This window comes from Penaeus japonicus, unplaced genomic scaffold (genome assembly GCF_977035675.1).
Source record: "Penaeus japonicus unplaced genomic scaffold, GWHDUDI00000001_assembly GWHDUDI00000027, whole genome shotgun sequence".
NCBI lineage: Eukaryota > Metazoa > Arthropoda > Malacostraca > Decapoda > Penaeidae > Penaeus > Penaeus japonicus.
Window position 1 is genome coordinate 8907435 of NW_028234429.1, and position 10000 is coordinate 8917434.

Sequence of the window (10000 nt, forward strand, 5' to 3'; positions counted from 1 at the left end):
CGTCTCTGTTGACGATCAAAGTGGTGTCTCCATTATCCCGTTCGATGACGCCATCTACCACTTTTTTCTCCATGCCCCAGTATGACATCTTTATTGACAGCTGGTAAGTCTGCAGTGTTCTACTTTTTTTTTCTTTCTTTCTTTTCTTGACCGTGTCCGCAGACTTATTTCTTCTAAACTCTTTATGTCTTTTTCTAACCTTTTTTCAATTTCATTTTCCGTCTTATTGGCCTCTTCCCATACTTGGATTTGAGTGCTTGTCACTTTATTTCCCCCTTTACTGCTTCGTTTTGTATATTCTTTGCTTATATTCCCCATTTTGGCTTCAACTTCTATCTTTCCCTTGAGTCCATTTATTTCCTTATCTGTGTGTGTGTGTGTGTGTGTGTGTGTGTGTGTGTGTGTGTGTGTGTGTGTGTGTGTGTGTGTGTGTGTGTGTGTGTGTGTGTGCGTGTGTGCGCGCGCGCGCGCATATAGTTTGCCCAACGTTAAGTAAATGTAGTGCAGTACGTTTACGTCACTCATTAATATTCCCATGTTTATCAGGTGAGTTTTTCGCGGATGAGAAGTGTTACTTATTTGTCAATATCGTTTCAACTTGTCCTCTCTCACTAGTGAGTTCCTGCACATGGCGACTGTTGAAATACGTAATGCGACGATACTTCTTTACGTATACATTCCTGCATATCATTATTGTTGTTGTTATTATTACTATTATTATTATCATTGTTATTAGTATTAGTATTAGTATTAGTATTATTTTTGATGATGATGAGTATTATGATTATCATCATCATTATTGCTGTTGTTGTTATCCTTATCATTATCTTCATTATCATTTTTTAAATATTAATTAGTATCATTATTATGACTATCAATAAACCATTACCATCATCAATATAAAAATTATTCTTATTTGTGTTTCTATTATCATTATTATTTTCATCGATTGTCATTATGATTTCGTTGTTTTATCATTATTTATTTTTCGCTTTTTTTTAACCTATTATTCTCCCCTTCCTCAAAATTACGTCATATCATTGGACTTGTTATTGTTTACGTCTGGCGCCTACATGTGTCGTCAAGTCTATGACGTCATAACGTAGACGTTTCATCCCTTTTAGTTAAGAACCAAGCGAGCCTTCACAAATACTTTTTTTCCTCGAGCGAAGTGAAAGTTAACACTCGGTTCATGCACACTAGACTCAAGCCCGAACCAGGAGAGGGCCCTGATCCCCTCAATGTGGACTAGAATAACCAAACGAAAAGAGGAAGAGAAGACAAGTACGAGGACCGTCCCATTGCATAGAAGTATCCGAGGAAACCACCCGGCGGAACACCAACCTGGAAAAAGTAACAGAAAACGACCTTGTAGTATTAATTTATTTAATCCATTGCAGACGGGGATAGATTCGCTTGCCCAGTCTCCAGGGGTTTATTGCAGAGCGAGGCAGCTTCATGGGACTTACCTTGACTATTCTCACTCTCTTTCTGTCACTCATTGTAAAACGAGAGACATTTTTGTGTTTGTCATTTTTGAGTGTTTTATTGTATTGAGAGACTTACATGTGTCATATGACAGGCTCTAACAATGCTGCAGTTGACTAAAATTGAAGTGTAGGGTCCATATCAACTCTCTTTTTTTCTCTTTTATTTTTTTCTTTATACTCAGTGTGATAGAAGTATTTCTGTTTTATGAGAGGACAGAAAGTAACTTTATTTTATTGTATTTGTGTACTGTCATGAACAAATACAAAAAATATAAAAATTCACAATAAATATAACATGAAGAGGTAGGAAAGAGAAAGGAAACCCTTGCTCATGACTGTGTCATGTCATCAGGCCAAAACTCCTGTGTCATGTATGTTATGACACCCATACACAATGGGTTAACAGATGGTCCTGTAACTGTTTATTTTTATAACCCTTTAAGATTAACAGAGGCACTAAATAAATCAAAATTCCAGAAATGTATCGTGGAAGATTCACGATACAAAGCGGTGAGATTTAAAGTCAAAGAATTACCCAACATAAAACCAATAAATTCAATTTAAAAACTAGGTGTCTGGGAAGTCAGGTAAACAGCCCACATCAAATAAGCACACACCAAAAACAGAGCCAGATAATAAAAGAGAAAATAAGAACAATCTGGGATGACACAGTAGAAATCATGGGAGTAATAAGAATTTGTAAAATCAACAATGACAAAGAAAGAACCGACAAATGGACTCCCAGCAAATCATAATACTTTCCAAGGTCCTCTGCCAAAAAGGGTAGCAATTGGACATACAAGCTATCATGTAAAACAATACACATTCCCAATTCCAAAGTACTACAATTGTTTGAGACGTGGACATATAGAAAAAAGATACAGTAAATGGAGCAAACAAGGACATAATTTAAGGATTGTCAAAATCAAGCATTTAGTTTACTTAACATCAAAACATACAAAATACATAAAATGGAACAAGAGATCAACAAAAATAATACAACACCAAACAATTTAGAAATGAAATAGCAATTACAAAAATTGAAACCTCCAACAAAAAACAACATACATGAAGAAAACTTAATAGATACATTAAACAAAACACAAAAACAAACACCTGACCCATACAACAAAACTTGCCGCCTCAGTCAAGAAAAAGCATTACCCTAACATGTGCACAAACACAAAGTCTAACTCAAGGACAAAGAACCCAAACCAGACCAAAAACACATACATTCAACAGAAAAAAAAACACAGAAACAACTTCACAGAAAAAACACCAAAATAAACAAAAAGAACAAAGAAAAGAACAAAATGCTACAAACAAAACAAGCACAAAACAAATAAAAACACCTAATTCCCCAGTCACATGGACACTGCCTACACATTAGAGAACAATGAAACCCAAAAAGAGCATGAAATAAGAAGAGGATTCCTCTTGGCTCAATAAAATAAATAACATACTCAATCTAATAAAAATATTAAACAGCATGAACTCAGATAAATGAAAAACAGCTCACATTAGAAACAATAAAGGAAATAACAAAAACTGTAAAGGAATATATGGAAAAGTTAATACTTTGGAATATTAGTTTTGCATCAAATGAAATGCAAATCAACAATACTTAATCTAAAAGGAAGATCCAGGCCTCATAGCTCTAGTGGCTGTCATGATGATGTTGCACATCTCTGCAGCTTCTAACAGCCTTCCACATCCACAAAAGGAGAAGAGGCACACAACACTGACATTTCAAATCTAGAAGAACCAAACCCACTTGTGATATTTAATTCTCAATAGCTACATGGGAAAAAAGGACTTACTTGTAGAACACCACAAAATAATATTATTAGCTTACTGGCAAGACCTACAGTTATATCTCAAAATGCCAGATTCCAAGTACTGTGAACTTATCTCCTTAGATGATGTTATCCACATCTTGGTTAAATAAGCAAAGAAAACGATCTGCAAAGCCGGTATCAGGTTTGCAACACAGAAAGCCACAGTGGATGGGGTTACTTAAAATGAAATAGGCTCATAGATGGAGATGGTGTATATATAATGTCTGATGTGAAACATCTCACTAAAGAGATGTAGAGCACAAAGTATAAATGTTCTCTCTACAAAAGGAGCTATGTGAGAGATCTTCCTTGCTTCATGGCCTTAGGTTGGATGACAGTACAACACATGGAGCAAGAAGGAAAGTTGAGAGGCTAGCTCCAGTAAGGGAGTTGTGGGACAAATTATAGAAAACCTATGTAGTAGATCCACACTATACAGTTCATGAACAGTACCATAACATATCCAAAGAAATGTAGCAGAGAATTGGTTACCAAGCGTGGAGTTAATGGAGATCCTACAAACCAACTTCAGCCGCACATACATGAGGACAGTACCCTCAAATAAACCACATATGATGTTAGACAACAATGTCATTTGATCTGGCCAGTCTTTGAATTCCACAAAAATTGTCATGTTCCTTTTATCTACTATACATGACCAACCAGTAGTTTGATTTTGCAACTGGAAAGCTTGAAATTATATCAACTCGTACATCACCGTGTATCGCCTTTCCTACACTCATCAGATCCACATCCAGCAACAATATCCATTATAATATTCTGTTAGGTACATTTACCCCTGATAAACCCAAGAGATGCCTGATGTGTATCAGATGCTTGCTGTATTTTTGAGGACAAGTCTGCAACCACCTTGTTTGCATAGACATTCTCCTGTCATAATGGCCAGTTAGTAGAGGCAAGAGAAATTTCTTGATATTATTTCATCAGCTAAAATGGGCATATATATGCCTCATTCAAAAAGCGTAAAAATTACTTTAGCTTATTTTCAGTCTTTTTTCCTATTTCCTCTTTCAAACTCTATACTTTTAGCTACAAGAGATTCCAACCTATGTAACTTGTAATTGAAGATCAATAAAGAATTCTCATATTTTTCTTAAAAATACTTTTATAATTCATGAAGTTCATCTGCTACTTTTGTTTGCTGAATTAATAAATGTAGCTACAAAACCATTTTCTTTTACTTTGTTTATTTCACTCAAGGTCATCAAAAGACCAATGTAGCTTGATGGTTACTTATCTAGGGATATATACTTGCGTGACTGCTTTCATATATGCTGGTATGTTTGTTATTTATTCCCTAGCCTTGTTTGACAAGGCTAAGGAATACATGTACTGGTATATTTTTATTTTTATTCATTGACTCAGAGTTTATATTTATACTATTTGTCATGATATTATCTAACTTTAAGTAAGATAGATATAAATGAAAATTCTTTTTAAAAGTAAAGTTGAATTGAAAAGTTTTCCTATGAGTGAAGTTAAAGCATTATTCTATATTAAATGTATTCTTGGATTTTTCTTCAATGACTGAAGAAAATATAAAAATATTAAGATTGCATTTTCTGCCACTGTAATCTAATTTGTGTCCTTGTTCTTTCAGATAATGGAGCAGAAATACATGGAGGATATTGCACAATTTTTGCATGATGTAGAATGGATATATGATTTTCATGTTACAAAGGTATGTATATGGACACATGTTTATTTTAGTTACTGCATCAGTAACAAAATATGATATAGTCGTAAATGTAATCCAAGGATCAGTATTTCCTATCTTAAAGCTTTCTTTTTAAACTTATTTTGAATGAAAAAGATTTTTAACATTAAAGAAGAAAAAATTTGATATTTATTCCAAAGCATGGTTCTTGCTATCACTTCCTTATAATACATCAGGGAACCTTTATTAAACAAAGCCAAGATATTGGCATACTGCATTAGTCTTACATTGATGAAGCCTCAGTTTACAGAGGAAGAGATGTGACATTCAGATCATTCTTTTCAGATTTTCACAAAAGATATCTTTTCGCAAATGCCCGAGGACTGGAAGGCATCTTTAGTCAACCTTCCACTTCACATCCTAAATGGAATTCCCCAGGGAAAAGCTCAAGTAAGTATTTTTTTAGGATATAAGAGAAAATGTGACTTTTCTGAATTTTCTTAAAATCATATCTGCCTAAACAGTGTATAACATCTGCTAGTTTTAAAGGTTTTAGAATCAATTCTGTACAGATTGATTTATTTTACTGCATATCACAATGAGAATTAGCATTTTAAGATTACTAATGATTTGAAATGGCTACATCTAGAAAAGTGAGACCTAAGAGCAATCAAGATCCAATTACTTACTGTGCACATTATATAAGCTTGTCCCAAAAAATCCCCTGGAAAATTGTTCATTGCTCACATTGAAAGTCTAAATGAAAAAAAAAGATCTGATAATATTAAAATTATTTTTCATCTGTAATATAATTTCAAATGAGTGATATTTACATATTATTTTCTTTTTACTTGCAATATTGTCTAACCTACAGGAAGACTGGCCACACTCTTTGCAACTCCTTTTAGAAAAATGTCGGAAGTTCTCCCTACAAAACCTAGCCAGAACGAGCCCTGAGAAGGATCCTGAAGCTGATACCAGAAAAGTGCCGCAGTCTTTCACTAAAGGATTGTCTGAGAAAAAGAGACATGAGGTTCTCTATCTTCTAAAGCTCACAAAAAGAATAGCCGATGTTACTGGTAGTCGTTATGTCTTAGATATCGGTAGTGGATTGGTAAGTAAGTAATTTAAGGAGGAGGAACTTCAACCATTGATGTCAAGAAACATGCACTGTCCACTATTGGGTTATTTCTTTTATCTTTTCTTTCCACGTCTCTTTCCTTTTATTTCTCTCTCTTCTCTTTTCTTCTTTTCTCTTCTCTTCTCTTCTCTTCTCTTCTCTTCTCTTCTCTTCTCTTCTCTTCTCTTCTCTTCTCTTCTCTTCTCTTCTCTTCTCTTCTCTTTTCTTTTCTTTCTTTCTCTTTTCTTTTTCTTTTTTTTTCTTTCTTTTCTTTTCTTTCTTCTTTTTTTTTTCTTTTCTTTCTCTTTCTTTTCTTTTCCTTTTTTGTTTTTTTTTCTTTTTCTTTTATTTTCTTTTTTTTTCTTTTCTTTTCTTTTTTTCTTTTCTTTTCTTTTCTTTTCTTTTCCTTCTCTTCTTCTCTTCTCTTTCTCTTTCTCTTCTCTTCTCTCTTCTCTTCTCTTCTCTTCTCTTCTCTTCTCTTCTCTTCTCTCCTCTTCTCTTCTCTTTTCTCCTCTCCTCTCCTCTCTCTCAGCCCCCCCCCCCCTACACACACAATAGTGTGTACTGTTAATAATAAAGTTATTATGTTACTATTATTATTGTTATTATTATTATTATTATTATTATTATTATTATTATTATTATTATTATCATCATTATTAGTTATTGTAATTGCTACTGTTCTTATTATTGCTATTATTAATATTATGATTATTATTATAATTAAAGCTCTTCTAATGATAATTAGAAATTCAGGTAATGAGGTGAAAAGTTAAAGTCAAGTAAGCATTCTAATTGAATTCTTGATGAGTAAGTGCTTCTGGAGTAAATATATGCTAAAACATTAATAAGTGAATGAAAATAATTGGAAAAATAAATAAATAAATAATAATGGATGATAGATACATGCATTTAAGAGGTTAATTAGATGTCATATTTGAAATTGTGATTTTATGTTATATGTTATTACAGAAATATCATGCAATATCACCAGTTATATAGGACAGGTAAATGTTGGAAAATAATTTTGTTTTGCATACATCATCATTTCTAAAGAATTCTATATAATGTCTGAATAATATCACAGTTCTTAAACCTTTTTAGTTGTCAGGTGTTCTATTCAATATGGATTTTTTCTTTCTTTCTTTTATGACTGTTCAATCCTCAGATGTGATATAAAGTGATGATAACTCTATTACATATGAGTCTCATAACCAGTATAAGTTAAATTATGTTGAAACAAGAAGCACCATATTTTCTGTGGATTCAGTAATGAATGTGATGGCAGAGTATTTTAAAGATAAGACAGTGAGAATGTGAATGTAATTTCCCTTTGGATTATCTTTCAACATCAGTGTTCAGTTATGCATTTTCTGCCTTAGAAATGTGAAAGTATATTAGGAAGCAACATAAGAGATTATTTAATTTGAAGATTTACTATAAGCTGATACTAATAAACAATGTTATTTGTTTTTTGTTTTGTTTTTTCAGGGTTATATTGATTCTCTTCTCCACCATATGCTCAAACTCACTGTTGTTGGTGTAGAGAGTCAGGAAAAATATGTCAAAAGTGCAACAGAAAGACAAGCCAGACTATTTAGTGAGTGCAGGGGTGTGAGGCACATGCACTGGGCACTTACAGACGATGAAGAAACATTACAGAGAGCACAGAGGGAAGTGTTAGAGATTGTGAAAACTGGTGTGACATGCACATGCAAAGAAGAGAAAATAGGAGCCAGGAAACCCTTAGAAAACCTTCAATCTCCTTCTTCAAGCAATTGTGTGACAGGTCCTTCCCCAGAGCATTGTCACGTAGAAGAAAATTCCTCTTCAGGAAAGTCGGCAATACTCATCGGCCTTCACTCTTGCGCAGACCTCTCTCCCATAATGCTGAAAGTGTTTCAAGGCTGCCCTCAGTTGTCATCACTAATCCTGCTTTCTTGTTGCTACCATAAAATGGCACCTGAGAAGTGGAAAGTAGAGGGGAGCCAAGGCAAAGAAACAAATTGTGTTGGTGCAGTATGTGACACTGTAGACACAGATTTTAATGCCTTCAGAGAAGAACAAAGTCCATCCTCACTCAGCGATGAAGAATTAAAAGTGTGCAGCTTTATGAACTTTCCTCTGAGTAAAGCTTTGAAAGCAATTCTTGCACAAAGGAAAATCAGCTTCAGCACTTTTGGGTTGAGGCTGGCAGCTCAGGAGTCAGGTCTACGTTGGATGCACCAGACGGAAAAGGATCACATAACTCACAGAAACAGTGTGGCTTATAGGGCTATCTTGGAAGCATTTTGTGATAAAGGTATTGTGTTCTAATATTCTAATATTCAGCAATATAGTTTATTACTATTACTCAGAGTTCTTAACCCATTAACCCACTCACGCCGGATGACGTGCTGACACGTTTCGTGGTTTTCGCGTCAGACGCCGCCGACGAGATATCTAGCCAAGGCCGGCGCTCCGGGTCGAATTATGTGAGCAGATGCGGGCAGCCCAGGCTCGCGGGCCCGTGCCAGCACGCGGATCGAAGGCGTTGGACTGATGCGTTCGAAAACCTCGGTATAGCGACCGTGCAAAGCCGGAATGGCCCCGGCGTGAATGGGTTAATAACGGGTGGCGTGTTTTTTCGTCATACATGAAGCAGGAGCTTTGGCCTGACAATGGGCGTCATGACGTTCGGGGATTTTGGATCACTATGTTATTTTATTGTGCTATGAGTGAGTGATGTTGACAATTGCAGTCATAATTATCATAACTGCCATAATATTAAGCTAAATGGGTTTCAACTCACATCCAAAACCTAAATGGCACCACTTTCTTCTAGCACCAGCAGGAGAGTGAGCCTTGAATGGCACCCATCTACAGTCTCTAGCAAGCACTATCTCTATAGAGTGATGGCACATAACAAGTTCCCGATCTCTTGCTCTAAAGTACCACAGATGAAAGATGTGCAGGCAGAGCAAGAGCAAACCATGCCCAATGCCTACATTGTGCCCCTGTGCCAGTAAGGATGCCTTTTAATGTGGCACTCACTATCAAAAGCACAAGTTTCTTTCCTCTTCATGTTACCTTCATTTTGGATGGTTATAAGTTTCCTGTTCGTTCGTGAAAGCACACAAATACGAAAAAATATAGTTGCTTTTTGTCCTCCCCTAAAACAGCAATACTTCAATCACATTGAGAATAAAGAAAAAAATGACTTGATACGAACCCAGAACTACTATCAGAACTACATTCGGGGATTTTGGATCACTGTGCTATTTTATTGTTCTACGATTAAGGAGTGAGTGATGATGGCAATTGTAGTCATAATTACTTTAATTACCGTAATATTAACCCATTGCTGACGGGTGTCATGACATACATGATGCAGGAGCTTTGGCCTGACAACAGGCATCATGACGTACATGACGTTCAGGGATTATGGATCACTGTGCTATTTTATTGTGCTATGATTAAGGAGTGAGTGATGATGGTAATTGTAGACATAATTATTATCATTATCATAATATTAAGCAAACCTAACATCCAAAACCTAGATGGCGCCATTTTCTTCTAGCACCAGCAGGAGAGAGAGCCTTGAATGGCACTCATCCACTATCTTTAGAGAGTGGTGGCAACCAGCAAGTTGACAACCTCTTGCTCTAAAGTACTGCCAGTGAAGGATGTGCAGGCAAAACAAGAAGAGGAAGGTGATTCAATCTATACCCAGTGTCTAAAATGTGCTCCTGTACCAATATGGATGCCTTTTACTGTGGCACCCACAGTCACAAGCACAGGTTTCCTTCCTCTTCTCTACCTCTTCATGCTATCTTCATTGTAGGTGGTTATATGTTTCTTATTCGTTCATGACAGCACAAAAATACAAAAAAAT

The 10000-nt window shown here is 35.4% G+C and overlaps 1 protein-coding gene across 2 annotated transcripts in view; it reads left to right on the forward strand.

Annotated features, from left to right (window-relative positions):
- Positions 1 to 1052: 1052 nt before the first annotated feature.
- Positions 1053 to 10000, forward strand: part of LOC122249169 (putative methyltransferase-like protein 25) — an 11267-nt gene continuing 2319 nt past the window's right edge. Inside the window, exons 1-5 of one of the 2 annotated variants that reach the window (XM_043009822.2) lie at positions 1053 to 1353; positions 4950 to 5030; positions 5352 to 5456; positions 5881 to 6120; positions 7618 to 8428. In XM_043009822.2, the coding sequence (XP_042865756.2) occupies positions 4953 to 5030; positions 5352 to 5456; positions 5881 to 6120; positions 7618 to 8428 (1234 nt within the window). In that variant the 5' untranslated portion in view covers positions 1053 to 1353; positions 4950 to 4952. Of the gene's footprint in view, positions 1354 to 4441; positions 4627 to 4949; positions 5031 to 5351; positions 5457 to 5880; positions 6121 to 7617; positions 8429 to 10000 lie in introns of those variants that run through there. The other variant, XM_043009821.2, reaches the window with a different exon arrangement.